Source organism: Lasioglossum baleicum, chromosome 18 (genome assembly GCF_051020765.1).
Source record: "Lasioglossum baleicum chromosome 18, iyLasBale1, whole genome shotgun sequence".
Lineage (NCBI taxonomy): Eukaryota > Metazoa > Arthropoda > Insecta > Hymenoptera > Halictidae > Lasioglossum > Lasioglossum baleicum.
Genome location: NC_134946.1, coordinates 5,627,557 through 5,650,778, shown reverse-complemented (window position 1 = coordinate 5,650,778; position 23,222 = coordinate 5,627,557). Strand labels below are relative to the sequence as shown.

General features: G+C 37.5%; 2 protein-coding genes across 3 annotated transcripts; one reads left to right on the top strand and one right to left on the bottom strand.

The window, feature by feature from the left end:
* Positions 1-775: 775 nt before the first annotated feature.
* LOC143217797 (lipid storage droplets surface-binding protein 2-like) lies at positions 776-23,028 on the top strand. Of its 2 annotated transcripts, none has more exons than XM_076442426.1 (4): positions 776-983; positions 21,027-21,369; positions 22,131-22,332; positions 22,659-23,028. In XM_076442426.1, exons 2-4 carry the CDS (start codon positions 21,055-21,057, stop codon positions 22,910-22,912), a joined length of 771 nt encoding a protein of 256 aa, XP_076298541.1. In that variant the 5' UTR covers positions 776-983; positions 21,027-21,054; the 3' UTR covers positions 22,913-23,028. The 2 variants fall into 2 exon arrangements, with proteins under 2 accessions (XP_076298541.1, XP_076298540.1); XM_076442425.1 differs by lacking the exon at positions 776-983 and adding an exon at positions 18,317-18,915.
* Positions 882-16,618, bottom strand: LOC143217845 (uncharacterized). Its single transcript, XM_076442490.1, has 14 exons — positions 16,409-16,618; positions 16,091-16,333; positions 12,952-13,094; positions 11,205-11,390; positions 10,726-10,912; positions 10,312-10,436; positions 9,478-9,966; positions 8,862-8,944; positions 4,669-4,798; positions 3,401-3,586; positions 2,933-3,110; positions 2,612-2,769; positions 1,896-2,264; positions 882-1,356 (listed from the first exon to the last, which is right to left on the bottom strand). The coding sequence occupies exons 3-14, from the start codon at positions 13,078-13,080 to the stop codon at positions 1,240-1,242; spliced, it is 2,337 nt and encodes a 778-aa protein (XP_076298605.1). The 5' UTR covers positions 13,081-13,094; positions 16,091-16,333; positions 16,409-16,618; the 3' UTR covers positions 882-1,239.
* Positions 23,029-23,222: the final 194 nt, after the last annotated feature.

The following is a 23,222-nucleotide window of genomic DNA, read 5'->3' as shown; positions in this document are numbered from 1 at the left end:
TTCATGTTGGAAAGGATAAGTTATCAACATCGGATGTAGAATAGTGCTCCTCGAAAAGTTGTGTCCGCGTCTTCTCAAAAATACAACACTGCGCAATCTTCTAATTGTTATTATATTAAGTAGACTGTGGATTTGATGCATTTATGAGAAAACTAAGCGCAGGAGAAACACAGAACAATGAAAATATTCGGAAAACTTAAAAATAGTGTTACACTATTTTCAATTTAACAAATTTCGTAAAAAAGAAAATAAATTTCAAATCAGATATAAGAAATTGTTATTTGATAACTTGTATATTCGTGCAAAAATTTTCCTTTCGATATGGTTATTGGTTATATGCGTATTGATCAAAATGGCGGCCGAGAGAGGTCAAAGGGGAAGTTCCGTACCAGATAAAATGTGTTTATTGAACATTTGTTCAGGCATGTCATGGATCCGAAAATAACGGATATTATTTTCACTAATGAAATTTATTTCTCTCAGATTTAGGTTTCCCATCGTAATGTTGTGCGTGGCGTTACACATAGGTCGCTGGTGACTGCAGAGAGAGAAAGAGAGAAAAGCATTCAGGTGTAAGTATGTCTCTAATGTATTCACCGAAATATTGTGCCCCACAAAAAAACTTTATGGTCGTATCCGAGGTTTGCCTCAGGGGCACGAAATCGGCAACGAAAGAAAAAAAGGTGACGATCGCGAAGTTTGCCGCGCTGCCATGTAGAAGGGTTGGGGGGGGGGGGAGAGGAGCACAGTATCCCCTGCCGGCATTGACAGTTGAGTTCTCGCGGTGGTCGGACGCGCGTGTTTAGTGTCTTACAAACGTAGCGAAGTGTCTTATTTACGTATTTACTCCCAAAAACAGTGTCGGGGGAAATTAGTTAATGTTTTTACCTATTATACCTATTTATTAGTTTCCGTTTCTTCGACATTGGACCAAGATTGAAGACCTCGTCGAAGATTCCAAGGACCTACAGTCTAGGACCAAGGTCGTACATTTTCATCCACATTCATTCATATTACCTTGATTTCTGATCTTCATTATCTTGACACTTTTTTATTCTTAATTGTAGTAGTATGCAAAGTTAGCGACAACTGCTCCGCAAGAACTAGAGGACAGCAGAGTATCGCTTGCTAATTGAGCAAACTGGGTACAAAAGCATTAGACAGTCGTAGTTTGCCGGCGTTTTTTTCCAATCGTCACTTTCAAAAACTTGCGTCAAGCGCCCATTGACCGTGACTGACTTACTCGTGATGACTCGTTGGCTGTGGTGCGTGGTTGTAATGGTTCTGCTGTGAACCCAGGTCAAGCACCGCTTTGAAATCATCCGGTTTGCCAGCTATGATCATCGCGAGTCTCGTCTGCGGAGGAATCGTCAACAATTAACAATTGGCTAATAAAGGGTGTAAAAAATGATGTTTGTGGAAGAGTAATAACACGATAGCAGATTAGATATATATCAGTGAAACAATACTAATTCACTGACAAAACATTTGTATATTCAATCATATTTTTATGAAACCTATACCAACACATTCGGGACGGATTTCTGATTAAGATGTGGCTCAGTTCGGATAATCGAGATTCAACTGTTTCGTGGATTAAAAGAGTAAACGTCAACCAAATTGTGTCGTGTTTGGTACCGTTTTAATCAGAAAAGTGTACCGAGTGTGTGCCAATAAACGTTTCGAAAGTCTAAATCAAAACAGAAATTCTTTGTCATTGACTTAGCATGTGCAAATATCGTGCACGTTTCGCGTACATGTATCGAGACATTACTGTAACTGAATAGTGCAATTCGAAAAGGGCTCATCATGGAATTTCTTTAATGTAGATGTTTTTAGCTCTTGAACGTATTTAGTCCTTTTCGAATTTCACTATCTAATTAGCGTTGACGTACCAGTAACTTTTGTATCGCCGCGTTGAGCCACTCTATGGGATTTTTGGGCGGAGGATCTTTCAGATCGTCGCCGGTCTCGCTGAGGAAGAGCTTGATGAGACTATAGAGCATGTAGTATCTCAGGGAAATGATCGTCTCCACCCACAAACGGAAAATCTCGATCATATCGTCGTTGGGTTTCCAATTAGCCTTGACGAATGCTGTCAAGTCGTTCACGCTGTGCACGAACCAGCGGGAAATTTCGCGCAGAAGCAGAACCAACGATTCCTCCACTGTACTCGGTCGAACCTGGTTCTCTGGCTCTGGCAGGCTCAGAGCTTTCCACATGCTGGACGCCTGTTGCATCGCTAGCTTCGGGTCCGTCAACACCTGCAACACGTCTCATCAACGACTTTCCCATCTGCCTTAGAACACAATTCTATCAGTATTTGATGGTTAAAAGATAAAAACAAAATTTAGTAGAACCACAGATTCGCTTAAAAATTGATTGATTTATATAAACTCATCAATGGACTCTGAACTTAATGCATTTATAACAAAAATGAATAGATTGAACACAGTAGAGACATTTAAAGAAATAGTTGGTGAAATCAATCGGGATTTTTGTCGATCAATTTTTTTTCATCAATCGATTGCCATTAAAATATTAATCAGTTAAGGATGAGTGAAATTGTAGTTGGATTTGTTTTTGTATCGTTGCTATAGAAGCAACCAACCAGTTTTATTATATCTGCAAATTTTTTTCCAAGAAGCATCAGGGCACGTGTCTCTGCTATCGTCTGACGTGTCAGTCCCCTTTGCAGTTTTCTCGAGCACCTGACACCGTGTATAACCGTCAACTTAGTTTTGCTTACGTTCTTCGTTGTGTCAGGATCTGAAAAGTTAATTGGTTAATCAGCCTTTTTCATTTTACATGATTAACAATGTTCTAAGTCGTATCATGTTCTTTCCAAGTCACTCAGTGAACCAAGTTAAAACTGTTCTAGGACTTTATCGATCATCGGAAAATTTTATAATTTCTCACTGCAACCACTTACAATCTACTTCGTCGACGGGATCGGCAGGCAGATAGTGATCGATGCGTTTCTCCAGATTGGTAAGTGCATCGTTCAATCTCTCGGCCGTGGCGTTCGCAACTATCTGCGTCATGCTTTCGGCCCGCGTTAAGACAGGCTTGATTTTGCTGGCCATGTAATACTTCGCGCTGCTGTATATCTTAACGAGACGCAAAATTAAAATTCACCGCCGAGCGTGAACCAGTCTGGTTCTTGAGAAACGAGTGACCAACGACCGTTCGTTTCTATGCAGCATACCAATTTCATCCAGCCTGCGTAAACGGGTCGAAGTACTCCCCGCGAAAATGTATTTCAATTCTGCAAGATCTGGTTCTTTCCACGCTGAGGAAATAGTTGATAATTGTTTGGCGCGTTCGAGCGGTCGCTCGTTTCCCAGGAGTTTGACTAAACGCACGCAAAAGCGCGCGATGCACTCGTTCGCAAACTTACTTGGCTGGGGGGAAAATGCACCGCAGGCACCTTCTCTTCGACCACGTCGATGCCTTTGCATAGCAAGTTGTCGATCGCCGAAATTGGACCGTTGAAAACGTTGATCGCCGGTGTCGCCAGCGTCGTCGCCACCAAAAACGATCGTTCAGCCGTGTCCAAACCCCAGTTCATCAAAGAGTTCGCACGCTGAATTGGATTAGAAATAGCGGAAGTGAATTTTCCGCGGAATTTCGGACACCGACAGGAGCATTTGTTCGGATCCAAGCGCGCTAATGTGGGAGAAATATGTGGCGAGGGCTAAATCGGCGCACGCGAGACGTCCAAGTTCGCAATTGACCGATTAACTTTCTTCAATCTGATTCCTTATTTCGTCAGCTATGGATGAGGTTACGGATATTTCGAGACATTAATGCAACTGGATCCAAAATTATTCATTCTACGAGGGAAACCGATTTTCTTGAACAAATTGTCGAAAGCGACATATTCAGATTATTGTCGTCTTGAAATGGAAGTTGTGCGTGGAGGAGGCAACTGATTAGTGAGAGTCTTATTTTAACCCCTCGCCGTATACCTTTTCTTTTACAGTTATAGTGATTAGAACGTCTTTATCCCGAAAAATTTCGAAGAAAAGAAGAGAAAATTTATATTTTTTGTATGGCTACATTGATTTTAATGCTTAAATATTGATTACAAACGAATCAAATTTTATTTCGTTTAAAATGAAACACGTTACGTTCATATTTGTTAGACTTTGTTAGGGTGGATTTATAGTGGGGCAGCGGGGTGAGCTGTGCGGTGAAAAAAAAAGAAAAACAAAGAAAATACATATGTACTTTTTCATTAGTATATGTCGAAATGTTGTCACGAATGTTGGTTTCTTTTCACCGCGCCGCTATCATCGATGCTCGCAGCTCCACTATAAATTCACCCTTAGAAACCTTCATCACCAGTCTGGCTCGTCAAAATACGGCAAGGGGTTAATTTAAAGTGTATCGATTGGAATGAATAAGTAGTTCGCTTCTGTAAGCTAATAACCATTGGTGCAAGGTGATAAAATATTATATTATCTTTTGATAACGATTTTCGTGTAGCTGTACAGAAATTACAAAGCTGTTTTCACTGGAAATTATTGGATCAATTTTATCGTTCAAGCATACATTATTGTAAAAATCGCGGAGAATTTAAACAAGTTTAATCTTGTTGTTTTTAGAAGGCAATACACATAGCAGTCGCTTTTAGTTCTAACATTTAGCATATCTAGATCTTACCTTTATCCTGCTGTACACATTGCCAGCAATCTGTGTGCCATCCTCCACGATGGGGAGCTTCAATATCCTGTTAATGGACTCGACGTGCGGCAAATCGGAGTGCCTCCGTCTCACAGTCTGCACCGACATTTAGATAGTCCTCGAGCTGCGAAAAGATCAACACGTATGCGTGCAAAAAAGCCCCCTAATTGGTAGATTTAAAAAAATAATACAGTCCAATTATCCAAGTTCACCTGGGATAATCACTCTGAATATTAGAACAGTTACAGTTACACAATTATACAGGGTGTTCTAAAAATTTTGCACTGCCTTGAAAGGGGTTCTTAAGGTTATTTCAAGTAACCTCTTTCTCTCTAAAAATGTTCTCCGCGGCTTCGTTAAGGAGATATTAACTAAAAACCACGTATCAATTATCATTGGCCGAGTCGGGATCCGCCTCCTATAGCCGCGCTCTGATTGGTCCGTGGTTTTTCGTTAATAACTCCTTAACAAAGCCGCGGTGATCATTTTCGCAAAGCAAAAAATCGCCGCAAATCACCTCGGGCATAACTTCTTTTAAGCACAATATCTTTGGGACACGTTGTACAATTAGAACACAGATTTTATGTCTGGATGAGGTATGTGTTAAATATCTCCAAGTGCATCCGCACACTAATTTAATGGGCAAGTCGCGTAGTGGGTGCAGACGGAATTATCTGCAGATGCGACGATAACGCTAACGCGCGATTTTAATTGTAAACATGGGAGAATGATGTAACACTGGGGGCTGGGGGAGCAGAGATTGGAAGCGTAAATCGTAAACTGAAGTGGAAATTTCTAACGCGCCGCGCCGCGAGATAATTATTCGATTAGACAGACATGGTCAGAGTTATTAATACAGCAATGTTGACAACACTATATTAACTAATTGGCCATTTAGATACTATATTAGATTCAGTAGTATATATAATGTATTTCACGATAATCGTGCAAGAAGTATAAATTGTTTATAAAATACTACTTGCTGCCACAGAAGATACATATGTACATTCTGTTTTTTTTAAAACAATTTTTTCAATGTTCATGTAATCAACAATTCTCCAATGTACTCAGTAATCCTAGAGTGTGTTTTTTTATCCACATCGCCCCATTAAACGTATATAATTTCTATGTTTATGTCGTTAGTTAGACCAGGCCTGGACAATTTGCGGCTCACGAGCTACGGACTCCTCTCCCTACTCTTGAGTCCTTCCCACCACACTCTTGTGGAGTGTAGGAGGTGGTGGGGAGACTAGAAGTGAACGCATAGGACGCCGTGTCCTCGCCGTCACGCGAAGCAAAACACAGTAGGGGCAATGAGTGTGGGGGAACTGGTGTACTGGTAGTGAGAGTCGTGAAGCGACAGCGCGGAAGAAGTTCTTTTTTTAGACTGATTTTTAGACTGATTGTTCGATTAGACTGATTTTGTTTTGGTTCAAGCGCGCGATAACCTGTGTCAATACATAGTAAGCATATTATTTTTACGTCAACAGTTCCTGGTTGATGACTAATTTCAAACGATTACGGTCAGGTGATTATCACTATCTTTCGTTGCGACGACATTATCAATTTTGAATAACAAACTCTAATGTGTCAGCATCAGTGTGAACCATAATGTTGCAAAAATTGACGAATAGTTTATAGTTGCACCAACATTTAAGCATTCTAAAAGCAGTGTTATATTTGATCCACCTTATTAGAATCATTATGAGATGAATTCATGTTTTATTGACACATTTATGTATTGAAACATTTTTATTTTGGAAAACATATATATCCGGTTGCGAAAGAACTAACAGTCGTACGACGCGACGTTTAGTTGAAATTGGCAAACAAAGCAAAATATAGAGTTATGCACATACTTAATTGAGCACACACATTTTAAATCAGAATAACTTTTTTATGAATGAACCAAACGACTTCCATTTCTCTGTAAGACTAGAAGGATTAGTTTAGTTAATGGCGTCTAAAAATTATGTTGAAAAAAATGCATTTGATCGGAATTGTGAAAAACAATAGTAAAAATTGATGTTTACAACTTTCTTAGCCGAGCCAACAACGAAAATTTCTAAAGATGTGTTGGTTAATCAAAAGAAAAATTGGTTAATCAGTTTACGAGTTATAAACAATCGAAAGTGGTAAAAATGACAGTTGTAGGCCGAAAATCATGAAAGATTGCAATTTTTACTACTTTTGATCGTTTATAATTCGTAAACCACAATTAATTTTCAGAACGTGTGTATAATTTATACGAGCTTACGAAACGCATCTTTTAAATTTTTGTTATTGGCCAAACATATTTATTAGACATATGTATTTATTATTTTAGTGTAAAGTATTTATTTATTATCATTTACTAAACTAATTCTTCTAGCCTTACAGAGAAATTGAAGTCGTAGAATCCCTTCAAAATTAAATTTGTTATAAGAATTCCTCCAAATTAGATCTTCCAATTCTTTCAAAATTAACTAAATTTAAATTTAAACTTGGTTTGAAAATTCCACAAGAAAACCGCAATTATTTGTGCATCGACCCTAATTTTCGTAAAACAAACTCGCTTACCGCAGTGTTCCTGTAGATGATTGAACGCTTGGACGCGTGGGTAGTCGTACGGGTAGTCGTATAGGAAGGTGACTCTAACACGGCGAAATCCTCGGAAAGCAGCGAAATGCACCAGTTTATGGACTGTCGGATACGATCGACTTTCGCAAAAGAACTGGTAGCCGGCTGCATGTCGGGAGTATGAAACAGTATCTCATCGGCATGACCTATGACACGCCGATAGAGCTCCTGCGGCCATGATGGTTCGCGGAACAAGATTTTTCGCAGCATTGCTTTCTCCCCTGGCCCAATGTTGTCGATAAAACTGTCTAGAAAAATTCGCCGGTATTATTGCTCGGTGACGGTCGGTACAGAACACTGTCAATATTATTAACGATATTTATTAATCTTTATTTATTTTTTCAATGACAAAATGTCATTCCTGGTATGTACTGACTATCTTGTTCGGAATTGCATTTACCATTTTGAAAATGAGTATTTTCTTCTGTGTCCAAAATGAAAATAATGTTTCCATTTAAGGTTGATCTGGAATTAGCTGATCTCTATTGGATTTGTATTTGTTTATCTTTGGTTTATTTAAAACGAAAATTTTCAAATTCTCAATTCGCGAAACTATAAGCAGAGAGGGGCAAAAATTTTGAATAAAGTGGGTTTGGAAAACACTCACGTTATTCGAAATGTTTATTTAAATAAAATTTTTGTCCAACTCTGACTATAAGTAGTTAATCACTATCTCATTTAATTGAATGTTGGTTGATTTTTAATAAAGACACTTCTTTCTGCAACTAATGGACATTGCAAGTGTAAACGGCACTTTGCTTATCTGACGCGCGAATTTATTGTTAAAGATTGTCGTTTTGTCAACATTGTTAATTTACGAGCAATAAACACACACCGGGTGTAATCGGACACTTGTCGCGGAACGTAAATTTTCCTCTCATTACGCTTTGTTATTATGCATACAATCGATCGAAATGGCGGATGAGAGAGGTCAAAGGAGTATTTCCATTTCAGACACATTGCGTTTATTGTGTAATTATTATATATCCAGGCACGTAAGAAACTAATCACATCTACAGTATGTAATTGTCTTTACTTATTAATATCTAATTGGGAATGCGATGTACCATACAACGAACCACTCAACAACTGTCGCTGACTTCTCCCGATAGTATCGCGACTGTTGACTTCCCGTTGTCGAGTTTCTTGGCGCAAATCAATTATTTCTAACACATACTTAATTGTAGAAGCCTTTACATCCTCTATACTATTTCGATTTCTGATTCGTCACTGTCCACAATTATTAACAGAGGTTAACGGCCATCAAGCTCGAACAAAAACTAATATAAATGAGTTCGTTCATAAATTTAATTATATGAAATAGAAAGTGGAGAGGACTGCGTCGTGTCGCATCCTTATCACCACAGGTTCTTATTTCTAATTCTTACATATATAGCTTGTTAGCGATGCAAAGCATCGCTCACTTATTGAGCAGAAAGGGTACAAAAGTATATTAAACGTTCGCAATCGCCGGCGTTTCTTCGAATTGTCACTGGCGTCGTCAACGAAAGCAACAGTTAGCATAAAGTATCCATTGCTTATGACATCATTACTCGATGCCATTCTGTTGATGATGCGGTCCTTGCATTTGTTTGCGAATATACCGTTCTCCGACTAGTTTCACCGTACACAATTTCTGCAAAAGAACCACCAATAATTAGCATTTGATAAACGACATCAGCCTATCTGCTGAAGAAAAGTGGAAAGAAAATTTGTTCTGTAGTGAATTAGTTTTTCACGAAATCTTCACCAAGATATCCGCGACTCTTTTCCGATTAAAATGATACCAAACACGACGCAATTCGAACCGCATTTACTCGTGTAATGCACGATACAGTGGAGTCTCGATTATCCGAACTTGAGGAATTTGAACCGTTGTAACTTCGCGGAGAGAAGTCGGAGGATATTCTATGTAGGCTCATTTTGAAGCTTGGGAATTCTACTCCCGACATCACCGTTCGGATAGTCGAGGTTCTACTTGATCGTGGATTAAACGAGTATCATCCAAGGTGTGTCGTGCCTGGTGTCAAGGAAATCGCTGGCTGGTAATAGCACGAAGATTCTGTATATCGAGACATTACGTGCTCGCAGAAGGTGGACAGTGGTTATGGCAATAGGTTAGGTGGCGAAGCGATCATTAATGGTGTGAATAGATTAACGTCCACGTACCAGCCGTTCGTTCATCTTCGTTTTGAGATCCTTCGTTATTCTGATGATCTCGGGATCCTTGTTCGGATTCACTTCGTATGGAACGTGAAGAAGGTTCATCAGACCTCTCGGACAAATGTACGTCAAGAATACGATAATTTCCAAGAATCGGCTAATCCAAATGCGGAGAACATCGTGGATCTTCCATGTCGTGGTGTTAACCAAACGCGATGAATAAACGGAGATGCGGTCTAGGAGGGTTTTCACGATCAAGATGATACGTTTCGATTGAAGGATCACCGGGTGGATCTTAGCGTAGATGAACACTGGGAACATGAACATTGTGTCGACGATCTCCTTCGATCTATGGCTGGCGTATACTCTTGCGTCGTTCACAAGCAGCACGAACGACTGCGCCGCTGTGTCCGCTTTGACCAGGTCTCCCGGGAACATCATCTTTCTCTCCCAGTCGAAAAGCTTCTGCAACGCCTTCTCCGGGTCCGTTAGTATCTGCAAAACATCGACTTTCTCAATTTCTCCCTTCGTTTAGGGGAGCTTCGATCGAACAGATACAGTGGGGGTACACAGTAGCGCGTTATAACCAGTTGGGACCTTGGACAAAGTAGAATTTCGGGACCTCTAACCCCAACTAAATAGCTTTATGAGAAAAACGTAGAATTTGGATCTTGGTTTGTGTTCAGGGTCCCATTTTGCTTGGGGCCCGGGCAGAGTCAGTACCGAAACCGAAATAAATACCGGTATTTTTCAAATCGACGATTAAATCAATGAATGTTATTAATGTGTTATTAAGAAATTAATTAAAGTGGAGAGAGAGAGATGTTTTTTGATGTTTACCAGTTTTATAATAGCTTCGAACTTCTTCCCCATATGTACCAGCACTTTGAAAAGTTTCCTGATACACCTGTCGCTTAAAATAATAGTCAGCGTTGTATTGTTTACGCCCGTGGTCGCGTCAACAGCTGGAAAAATTAGTTTATTGTAACATTTGTAAATACGAACAGGTCCACTTGTCGGTCAGCTAATCTTCAAATAAATTAGCTTATGAAAGCATGACTATTGTTCACGCTTTGTACTACAACATAACAAACATATTCATTACAAACCGATAATTTAAAACAAACATTAGAGTTCATTAGAATACTACAAGGTCAAATGAAGGTCATGAAGAAGTCACATTGAAATAAGTTTGTGAACAAGTTCAACGGACATTCGGTGAATCGAGGTTAGCTTCATACTGAAATCACTTACTATCAACTTTATTAGAAGGATCGTCAGGTAAATAATAATCCATACGTTTCTCCACATTGGTCAACGCGTCGTTCAATCTCTCGGCCGTGGCGTTCGCAACAACGGATCCTATCTGCGTCATGCTTTCGGCCCGCGTTAGAACGGGCTTGATTTTGCCGGCCATGTAATCCTTCGCGCTGCTGTACATCTTAACGAGACGCAAAATTAAAATTCCCCGCCGCGAGCGTGAAGCAGTCTGGCTATTGAGAAACGAGTGACCGTCGACCGTTCGTTTCTATGCAGCATACCAATTTCATCCAGCGGGCGTGAACGGGTAGAAGTACTCCCCGCGAAAATGTATTTAAATTCTACAAAATCTGGTTCTTTCCGCGCTGAGGAAATAGTTGATAATTGTTTTGCGCGTTCGAGCGGTCGCTCGTTTCCCAGGAGTTTGACTAAACGCACGCAAAAGCGCGCGATGCACTCGTTCGCAAACTTACTTGGCTGGGGGGAAGATTCACCGCAGGCACCTTCTCTTCGACCACGTCGATGCCTTTGCATAGCAAGTTGTCGATCGCCGAAATTGGACCGTTGAAAACGTTGATCGCCGGTGTCGCCAGCGTCGTCGCCACCATCAATGATCGTTCGGCCGTGCCGAAACCCCAGTTCATCAAAGAGTTCGAACGCTGAATTGGATTAGAAATAGCGGAAGTGAATTTTCGGCGGAATTTCGGACACCGACAGGAGCATTTGTTCGGATCCAAGCGCGCTAATGTGGGAGAAATATGTGGCGAGGGCTAAATCGGCGCACGCGAGACGTTCAAGTTCGCGATTGACCGATTAACTTTCTTCAATTTGATTTCCTATCTCGTCAGCTATGGATGAGGTTACGGATATTTCGAGACACTAATGCAACTGGATCCAAAATTATTCATTCTACGAGGGAAACCGATTTTCTTGGAGAAATTGTCGAAAGCGTCATATTAAGATTATTGTCGTTTTTGCAATGGTAGTTGTGCATGGAGAAGGAAACTAATTAGTGAGGTTATTATTTTAACTCCTTGCCAACGTCTTTATCCCGAAAAATGTCATAGAAGAGAAAATTTATATTTCTTCTATGGCTACATTTATTTTAATACTTAAATATTGATTACAAACGTATCAAATTTTATTTCATCTAAAATGAAACGCGTAACATTCATATTTGTTAGACTTTGTTAGAAACCTTCATCACGAGTCTGTCTCGTCAAAATACGTCAAGGAGTTAATTTAAAGTGTATCGATTGGAATGAATAAGTAGTTCGCTTCTGTAAGCTAATACCATTGGTGCACAAGTAGTGATAAAATATTATTTTTATTTAGTCTACGAGGGAAATCGATTTCCTTGAAGAAATCAAGAATTCAAGTATACAGTTAGGAGCATAACTGACTACGCACACTGTAAATAAGAATAACTTTTTTATGAATGGACCAAGCGACTTAAATTTCTCTGTAAGGCTAAAATAATTAGTTTAGTAAATGACATCTAAAAAAAAAATAAATATTGAGAAAAGATCAAAAGTGGTAAAAAGGCCGAAAATCTTGAAAAATTGCAGTTTTTACTACTTTTGATAGTTTATAATTCGTAAACCAATTAACCAATTTCAATGAAATTTTCAGAACGTATATAATTTATACGAGTTGACCGAACACATCGTTTAAATTTTCGGTATTGGCCCAGCTGAAAAAGTTGCTAAAATATATTGTTACTATTGTTTTTCACAATTCAAAGAAAGAACACAACTATTAAAAGAAGCTTGGTCCATTCATAAAAAAGTTATTTGGATTTGCAGTGTGTGTGATCAGTAGACTGCGGATCTTTATGCAAAATATGTTTGGTTTGATTGCAAGACACAGGAGCCAAATAAAAATTTCATTCTTCTTTTGATTATCTTGTTAAGGTGAAACTATAATACACTGGTGGCCTTAAATCTTAAATAAAATCCGCAGTTTAGTGATCAGTTAAGCTCGTAACTGTATATTATTGTAAAAATCCCGCAAGATTTAAGCAAGTTTATACTTGTTGTTTTTAGAAGGCAACACATAGCAGTCACTTTACAGTTACTTTTAGCAGCCACTATCTGTGTGTTGACAGCGTCGAAAATGTAAAAATGTCTCCGCAGTGATCAGCGAGTGAAAGGTGAGGGAAAGCGGTGCTGTTTGCAGAAAGATCGAACTGTGCAAACAAAGTGTATGGCAAGATCTTACCTTTAATCTGTTGTACACATTGCCGGCAATCTGTGTGCCGTCCTCCACAATGGGCAGCTTTAGTATTCTGCTGATCGACTCAACGTGCGGTAAATCAGGGTGAAACTGATACACAGTTGATGGCGCCATTTGCAGAATCCTTGCTGAAAAAAGTTCAATATAAGTACACTACTGTGCAAAAGAAAGAAGCACCCAGTATAATTATAAAATATAATGACAAACAATATCTTTATGCAGAAATTGCATTGTACAATGATTGTTTAAATTAGATAATCCGCAATAACACATATATGTAAATTCTCAGAACTATTCAATTAAACAGGGGAATCCTTTTTCAAAACTTACTGTGTTCTTATTTTATTTTTTACGCTTTTCTATTAAATATGGCCGGGTGCTTCTTTCTTTTGAACAGTAGTGTACATACAATATACAGTTAGGAGCATAACTGATCACACATACTTTAAATCAGAATAATAATGACGAAGATTTAAATGATGTGTTCGCTGAACTCGTATAAACTATATACGTTCTGAATTTTTATTGAAACTGGTTTACGAGTCATAAACGATCAAAAGTGGTAAAAACGCTGAGAATCATGAAAAATTGCAATTTTTACCACTTTTAATCGTTTATAACTCGTAAACCAATTAACTAATTTCAATGAAATTTTCAGAACGTATATAATTTACACGAGTTAACCAAACACATCTTTTAAATTTTCGTTATTGGCCCCTCCAGCAAGAGTAGTTGTAAAAATCAATTTTTACTATTGTTTTTCACAATTCCGGCCAAATGCATTTTTTTCACATATTGTTTAGACGTCACTTACTAAACTAATTCTTCTAGCCTTACAGAGAAATTGAAGTAGTTTGGTCCAGTCATAAAAAAGTTATTCTGATTTAAAGTGTGTGTGATCAGTATGCTCCTAACTGTATCTGTGATATATACAATATATCTTTTATTCGTTTGGAACACAATCATAATAATTTAATTAACAACAGTTAATTTTTTTCACAAATTTTTCGTTTTGTAATATGGATTATAGAATATCATTAATATTATTAGAGTGTAGGAGGAGTGGGGAGATTAGGAGTGTATATATTGGGTTGGCAAATAAGTTCATTCGGTTTTTGTGATTTATTCCATTCTAAAAAACCGAACGAACTCATTTGCCAACCCAATACATAAAGGAGAAATTCAATTTCATATTTCAATATTGAAATATGAAATAGTTGTTGGAGGGGGGGGGGCGGTACACTTGTAGTGGGGGAACCGGCAGACTGGTAGTGGGAGTCATGGAGTGGAGTGGTAGCACTTGGAACTGTTCAGAAGAATTATTCCAAAGTGATTTTTGTGCATTGTTCAAAATTGTACTACCTTTTGATTCAGCCATTATTTTTTCACATATAATTATCGCGTTAGTTAATTTGATTTTAATTTGATTAATCGTTCGAACCCTTGATAACCTGTGTCGATAGTAGCCACATTATTTTTAGATCAACTGTTCTATGCCCGCTTGATGACTAATTACAAACGATAACGCTACACTATTACTCTCTTTCTTTACAATGACATTGACGAATGAATTATCGATTCGGTAGAACAAATTCTAATTGGTCAGCACTATTACGACTCATAATGTCTGCAAAAATTGACGTTCACAGTTCGAAAATTTCTAAACACCATGCACACACGTTCGTCGATCGAAAGAATCGAGTCAAAGCAGGGAATTAACAAGATGAATACGTAACATTGTAATCTCAGCAGAAGGGAGATAAAAGTAATTTATTTTTACGCTGTCTTGTGAGTATTAAATCAGAATAAATTTATTTAAGTACATTGGTACATTTTTGGGACATCCTGTCGGTATTATCACTCGAAGAGGCATTTAAGGTGGAATAATTTTCATAGCAGTCTAAAAAGGCGAAAGGGAAGAGATGCGAACCGAGATAAAAATGTGCGTAACATTTTCGTGACTGGCTATATCACGGTCCACGATAGTTAATATGGTGTACAGTCGACGCCCGTATCACTATCATTTTTCCCTCGGCTCGCCTGCGTCAAACTTCGCGGCCAGATACATTGGTCGAAAGGTCACGGCGATTGAAAAATCCGCAACAGTGTTCTGTATTTTTTCGTTCGAATCACCGACAGTGTTCCTAAATCGTGAGTGCGTTCGAAGACAATCACTTGGCACCGGAAGTGCGGGAAAAATGAAATCGGTATTCCTCGTAAAATATTAGGTTATCTCAAAAGTTTCTTTCGCAATGTGTATGTTGAATATTGTTAAATATCACGAACATATGTAAACAACATGATGTGTTCGTTAACGTTTTTATTACTTCCCTTTACACGACATTTAGATTGAATTTGCATTATGCACATTAAGCGATATGGCCACGGTAACGGGCCTGACAACAGCAATAAATTAATCCATTTTTTTCCCAGTACAGAAACATAATTTAATATAAAATTGAGATGAACTTTTCAAACATATCTTTGGCTAGTTAAACAAATTTTTTTCAAACCAAAATGGCGGCGTTACAACTCGTTGAAGTGCCTAGAGAAGTTCTTTTGTTCTAGGTGTCAGAAAACGTATTAGATAAGCGGTTAGCGCCTCCATTTTCAATGGAGAAGGTGTGAAAATAATTTGTCAGATACTTTAAGAAATGTCGTAAACAGTGCTTCAATTCTCTTGTTATATTAAATTATTTTTTCGTACTGAAAAAATTATTTTAAGCCCGCTACTGTGACTATACACCTCAATCCTTAGACTCCTGCAAGTTCTACGCCTATGTTATTTCTGGCTCGCTCCGATATTTCACTAATACAGTGTTATTCCGATAGAAGATTCAGGAATGACTTCGATTTTTAACCCTCGAACGGCGGACCATTCTTGCAACTGATCAGCTAATTCAATCGCCGGCAACCGAGTAAGTAGATGTCGATTTTTATACTCCAAAATCAGTCCAAAGAGTCAGCCATTGGTGGGAACTTTGGGGACAACCCGATCAAACTTTTTGGTGCCCAAAGACAGTCGTAAAAATATATATTTATTTTTCCCAATTTGATTTCGACTTCAAAATGGACCCCGCTTACCTGCGGCTCGTAGTATTTTTGTTGAAGAGTGAACGTTTACCTGTGCGCTTGGAGGGTTGCACAGGGTTGTTGACGGTTGTACGGGGTTCAGCGCGGTGAGATCAGCGGAAGGATCGATTGGATGGATCGTCGGAGAACCTTGCTTTCGCAGGAGAACCAGCCACTGACTGCGATCCGGGGATGCTGACTGAATCTCGTTGGTGTGACCTATGACACGTCGATAGGAGGGCGGCTGGCGTTTACCTCGCAGTGTTCCGACTCTTTGGCGTAAATTGAAAAATATCTGCGGAGATCAACACATTTCAAACGTCCTCTCCAACTATCCTTCAAACATGTTTCCGCACTCGTCGCTTAATACCTTATTCGGAAGAGTCCAAGGAATATCCGCAGAGTTCAAACTGTCCAACTGTTTCGTATCGAAGCGCGTCTTTCGAAGTTGTTTCGCGTGTTTTCGAAATGCACGTCGCAAAGTACAAAATTGAATGTATAATCTGCAGACTTTCTCATTCGGTGAGATGTTGCAAACAATGTAATCGGAGGAAGATGTTGCAGCAGTCGCGCCAAGAACTTATATGGGGCTATCGAGGCTGCGTTGCGTATAAATCAATTATTTCAGAAGATATTCGCCGGGCCTATTATCGGCGGTTATTTTTTTATTTATCGCCGTCACAGCCTGCTATTGGAGGAAGACCGTGCGGAAACGTTCCACTTCTTTTTTTTTCAGCAGCTTGGTAACACGAACCTCGCGATAAAAACACGACTCTAGCAGCAAAGTGTTGTTGCTCGGTGGCAAGACTCATTTGCACGACGCCCTGAAGTAATCACAACATTTGTTAACCATTTTGTTTAATTTTTAAATGTAATATGTTCCATTGTATTAATTCCATTGTATTATATAAAAGTCGCGTCACGATCATGGTACAGTTGCATTCGTCTTGACAATGGTTATCACATCGTTCGTTTTTGTATTAACTTGAGTCTCAGTAAAACATTTTTGAAAAATGCAACAATGATTGAGTGACGTGCAAATTAGTGCAAAGTAGTAAGAGAGTGTGCAAATTTCAAAAACATTAAATAAGTCAGGTGTGCTACTTTTTTTGTCGGAGAGTGTACTTATCAGTATTACGGATTTCGCTGCAGACGGCTGCCATTTTTGCGGGGAGACAATGTATCTGAAATGAGATAAAGTGCAGCTGATGCATTCTCGTTACACACTCCCAATGTAAAATCATGTAACGTGCATGTGCACCGTAAAGTGCAAGTGCACTCGACTGTTTTTCGAATTCATTTTTCTCGAAAATGACCCCGCCCCCTCCACGCAATTTTATTATTTTTGATCTTGGTCTTAATTTAAGCCACAGAATCTTCCTGAACCCATTGCGAGATTTTGGATCAGCCTGTATAGTCGCAACAATTTTCTACAATTGTTTCCCAATATTTTATAAGTTATACGATCTCAGGAATTGCCCCTTTCAAGATTTATTGCAGTTAGAGGCCGAAAATCGTGAAAATCTGCAATTTTTACCATGTTTAAACGTTTGAAATTTTCAGAATATGTTTAATTGATGCAGATCTACGAAACGTGTTTTCTAAATTTTCCATATAAGCCCACATAAAAAAGTAGAAGGATACAACTTTCAGTACATATTTTCTCTGCAATTCCGACAACTTGCAGTTTTTTCAAAAATTTTTGTCACATTGCGTAGAAAACCAATTGTTTTCCAAAATTTCTCTTTTCCAATTTCTTCTCCAAAAATTTCAAGTCGTATATTCCAATATCAAAAAAGTTATGGTGTTTTTAAGAATGTCCGAATATTAATGGGAATCACTGTGTGAGCTTGAAATGAGTACATATAGTCCAGGTGTATTCGGTTTAATACATTTATTAATAATCTTGGCGCAATGAAATTTAGTTTCTACATTCAAAAGAACCTTAAGTGCGACCGATTTGCTTGCTATAACTTGCGTGATATGACAAGATTGTCAAACTCCAGAATCTGATAACGATTTCTAAAATTTACGTAATACGATTGTAATTTGTATGCTTTATTGTAATAAGTCAGCATAACATAGAGAACAAACATTTCTATATGTCTAACATCTTTTATTTATATATAATCCTTTATTTATATATTTTTTATAAAGGGTGTTTGCGAAATCGTAGTACAACCGGGCAAGGGGTGACTCTGCATGCAAAAATAAGTCAAAAAAGAAGGAATAACAGTTTTTTGTTTGACGCTTCGTTTTCGAGAAAATCGAGTTTGAAAATGCAGCGAATACACGTGCTATTGCATAGGAATCGTCTGACGCGTCTGAGCATGATCAATCAATTCTACTTTGTGCATATACTAAAGCACGCGAACCTCTGGCGGAACTTTATTTCCGTATTTTATTGCTAATAGAATTTATATTTAATATTTCGATGACATAACAAAAAATTATCGAGATCGATAGCTTCCGTCAAATATCGATTTTCCCGAGTTCCCCTTAAAGTTAACTTTTGCGCGAAGTCTGTAAAAATCGTCTGGGCTTAATCTGTACGATCTGTCTCGTTACGGTATGGATCTATGGATCGCTGTGATAAGACAGCGGGTTCGTAGATTCCCACACGGTCTCGCAAGACGTCTCGAGTCAGCCGATAACGTAGTTAGCCTAGTCGGACTTTGGATCCGTTGGCACATGTTCGAACTCACCGGATGCCGTGCTGTGTCGGTGAATCCTTATTGGCCAATTCCAAGCACAGCGGACAGACGTTAAGTTATAAGTACGGGGATAGCAGTCGGCGAGTCTCATTTGTGCTCGTGTTTCATTTGTGGCGAACTCTACGCGATTAAGTGACCGAACCGGCCGAATAAATACAACAACGTAAGTGAATTTTATTTAGAGATATCACTTCTCATTGAACTTTATAATCGCTCTGTAATACCATCAATATAAAACGGATCAAAAGATTTAGAATTTTATCAGTTTCTATAGGACAATATCATTTTCTACCAGTGAACATATTATAGTTTTCTATAGAAAGGGTTTTTATTTGCTTGTTGTACCAATTGTGACGTACAGTATGATGACGTATAGATTGCAAAATTAATCGACCACCTAATAAATCAGTTTCGCATAGATTTATAACTTTCCAAGTGAACAGTCTACTGAAATCAATTTTCTTTATGAATGATTAGGTTTATTTAACTATGGTTCATACATCAAATACATTAATTTGTTTCATTATTATGTATAAAATAAATTGGTTCACCTTACTACAGCTTATACATGAAATACATAAATTAGTTTATATTATTACAGCTTGTACACGAAATAAAATTAATCAATTTATATTACCACAGTTCTTATACATGATATACAATAAATTAGTTTATATCACTACAGCTTATACACGAAATAAAATTAATCTATTTATATTACTACAGCTTATACGTGCAATACAATAAATTAGTTTATTGTACTACAGCTTATAAATGAGATAAAATTAATTGGTTTATCTTACTACAGCTCATATATAGAAGAAAATAAATTAGTTCATTTGGTTGGAGTTCGTGTATAAAATCAACTTTCATTCGATATAGATTTTAATTTTCCTTTCTAACAACAAATTCAGTTTAATACATAAGATGGGCAAAATGCTTTAATCACCATTTGTGATGACTATTTACAGTAATAATTAAATTAACGGCTTTCGACAAAAATATTTGTAGAATCTCGGTGCTGATAAACCGACTAGTTTGATCTTCCTCATGGATCTTGGGATCAATCAAACACAAACATTATCATATAAACAGTGTACGAAGGTAATTCAAGGTCTGGGATCACCTCGGCGTAAACACAGTCGCTGACAAAAGTCGTACATGTAACTGTACGAATTTCAGATATTTGATACAACAATCAAGAGATTTTATCGTTTTATTAATCGTTTACTATTTTAATATTTCGTATTACCACATTATATATTACTAACAGAAAAATTAATAATTATATTTTTATGGTCAATATTAGATTAAATCTATATTAATAAATATATTAACAAACGATCAGATATATAATATTTAAAAATTCGAGCAATAACAGAAAATCAAAAAAGTGTTTTTTTGAGTCCCTCGAGAAAGAAATAAAAATTTAATTTAAATATCTATTTGTACAAATGTAATTTCTTGTAGACACTTCAAAATAGTCCACTTCATATCTCATCATATTTCAGTATGTTTGTTCGCGCGTCTGCGTATCTTTCCGCGAGAAATCGGGTATAACTATAAACTGATGGCCGTTGCATTTATTTGTAAAAGGACAGGCGTGCGAGAAAGTTGTTTTGTCTCGAAACAGCTCGGCAACAGCTTTCAGTTTCAAACGTGTGAACCATCGTTTCCTCTCTGTCAGCACTTCGTGCGAAGCGGCGCCTCGCCTAGGATTATAATTTTAGCGAAAGCCGTGAAAGTAAGGTGTATGTAATATCTACAGTGCTGTATGTGTAAATGTGTAGAAGTGATATCCGTGTATCTTATATCCTTCAAGTCCATTGACCCTCGCGATATCACCGACAGTGATGTTTCCCTTGATTCTCGTTCGCTATAATACTAACGATAAACAATAATAACGTCAATCGAAACCACGTTTAATTTCTCATTTCCATAAATAAAAATTTTCAACAGCAGTTATAGAAAGAGACAGGAAATCGAGTTCTAAAATTTGAGGTGTTTTCAAAAATTGGTAAAATAAAATATATAATTCTTTCACTGAAAAATACAATTCTTTATAGATTATAAAATGTTTTTCCATACTCCTCGGATCAAAACATTGTATTCCATACTTTCTATCCATTTTTTAATGCGAAATAGCATGATCCCCTTTTCCTCGCCGTTGTCTCTCTTGCCGATGACGTAACGAATTTTTGAACTCGATTTTCTCGAAAACGAAGATTCTCAGAATGAGTGACAAACATTTCTAACGAAAAATTTTTTTTCTAGATTATCAAACCGCATTATATTTTGCAAAATGACAGCCGACGTCGCAACGATGCCTCATTTGGAGATTGTCTATCGTATTTTGGAGCTTCCGGTGGTGGAAAGCGCGCTTTCCAAGTCTGCCGAGCAGTATTCCCGCGTGAAAGATAGCAACCAATTGATCCGTTGGATTCTATCCACCGCGGAAACCTCTTTGAGCACCGCGACGAACAAAGCCGTGGTTCCCATAGCGGCGCCCATCGCTAAGAAACTCGAGAACCCCATACACTTCGTTGACCACACGTTGTGCCTTGGTCTTGACAAAATCGAAGAAAAGGTGCCGATGGTTAAAGAGACACCTGAGCAGGTCAGGAATACGACATTTTTACCCCTAACATTTTTATAGCAATCTTCTTAGATCATCCTCGAGCATTATAAATATTTGTCGATATATTTTCCGTATTATTATTTCCTAATTTTAATCCATTTATTATCCATGGCCCCTTTAATATTCTATTTGAGTAAAAACATGAACCAAAATTATTTATAACAACACTTTAGTAAATAATACATTCCTTCAGCAAAAAATTCGCTATATTTCGTCTTTGTTCCATCATTAATCAGAGAAAAGATAGACCAGGGCGAATGGGATGGATTTTTTGAATTTGAAATTCACTTGTTAATATCAATTTAATTTATTATTTTTTTATCGAACAAATATGAATGAATAATGACAAATTTTTATTGAAAAATATGAAATTACGTCTTTGTTCCATTTATTAATCGGAGAAAAGATAGACCAGGGCAAATGGGATGGATTTTTTGAATTTGAAATTCACTCGTTAATATCAATTTAATTTATTATTTTTTTATCGAACAAATATGAATGAATAATGACAAATTTTTATTGAAAAATATGAAATTACGTCTTTGTTCAATTTATTAATCGGAGAAAAAATAGACCAGGGCAAATGGGATGGATTTTTTGAATTTGAAATTCACTTGTTAATATTAATTTTATTTATTATTTTTTTTATAGAACAAATATAAGTAGCGTCTAATTTATACTGTTTAACGTTGTCTTTTTAATTTTTTATCTATCAGTGTTAATTTGATTTATTACTACAGATACTGGAAAACGCATATATGTTGGCAGTGCAAACTGTTCAACAAGCCTCCAATTTGAAGGACATTAGCTGGAACAAGGCAAATCAGATCTTAGCGACACATTATGGTAGCGCAGCTGTCAAGGGTTTGGATAACACAGCTGTCGTTGTCGACAAACTAATTGATAAATATTTTCCCGCTACCGGAGATGAAGAGTCGATCGGTATGTAAAACCTTGCAGAATTATTCTTTACATTGAAATAGTCCTCAACGACACTATTGAAGATCTCTGAATTAATTTCAATTTCAAATATCGCGTTATGATTACACCAGCTGTCGTTCTCATTGAAAAAAATGAATGACCTTGAACCTCGATAACGTAACCTTGAGAAAAATACTCCACAATGTGGATCTCGGAAATCATATTTTCCCATCGTCAATAATAACTGAAATATTTAACTATTACTATCACTATTTAAATATTTAACTCAAATATTAGAAAAATTTAATCTGCGTATGAAAAAAGTATAAAATGTTCATTTGTTTTAGTAATTAAATCTGCGGAGGAGGACCAATTATTGCACACTTTGCAGACAGTGGGACATTTATCAAACAAGGCAGCGAGACGCGTATATACGAACATAATGCGCCACGTGAACACTATCAAAACAGAGAACATAAAGTCTTATATCGGATCTGTGCTACAGTTTTTGCAGCTCACGCGATATCTATCCTCGATAAACGTGGAACAGCAGGCTTCGACGTCGAAAAATACCACGAATGAAGAAAAAAAGGAAAATTAATTTTCCGGTATTAGTTTTCGCGAGGAAAGACGTTTTTTCCTCGGGGAAATGTCTGATGACTACTGTTAGTTCCAAACTTGCTGTTTGAGCACGTTGTGTTACTGCCTTTATAGTTTCCAACTAGTTTTACGATGTCATTTTTTATATAGTTAGGCTAGATCGGTTCATAGTAGCATTACAGAAGCTTCTAGGATAATTAATTAATCGATTAATCCTATCAAAAAGTAAAGTCGAATTGCAATATTTGGTTGAATTTTCTCTTGGCTGACTGTTTTATTTTATCTGTACAAAATTTTTGCAGAACTTAAAG

Coding starts and splice junctions, on each gene's coding strand:
- LOC143217797 (XM_076442426.1), top strand. CDS start 21,055: ATGACAGCCGACGTCGCAACGATGCCTCATTTGGAGATTGTCTATCGT. Junction 21,370..22,130: donor TTAAAGAGACACCTGAGCAG/GTCAGGAATACG, acceptor TTATTACTACAG/ATACTGGAAAACGCATATAT. Junction 22,333..22,658: donor CGGAGATGAAGAGTCGATCG/GTATGTAAAACC, acceptor CATTTGTTTTAG/TAATTAAATCTGCGGAGGAG.
- LOC143217845 (XM_076442490.1), bottom strand. CDS start 13,080: ATGGCGCCATCAACTGTGTATCAGTTTCACCCTGATTTACCGCACGTT. Junction 9,967..10,311: donor TCGAAGCTATTATAAAACTG/GTAAACATCAAA, acceptor GATGTTTTGCAG/ATACTAACGGACCCGGAGAA. Junction 3,587..4,668: donor ATGTGTACAGCAGGATAAAG/GTAAGATCTAGA, acceptor AATCCAATTCAG/CGTGCGAACTCTTTGATGAA.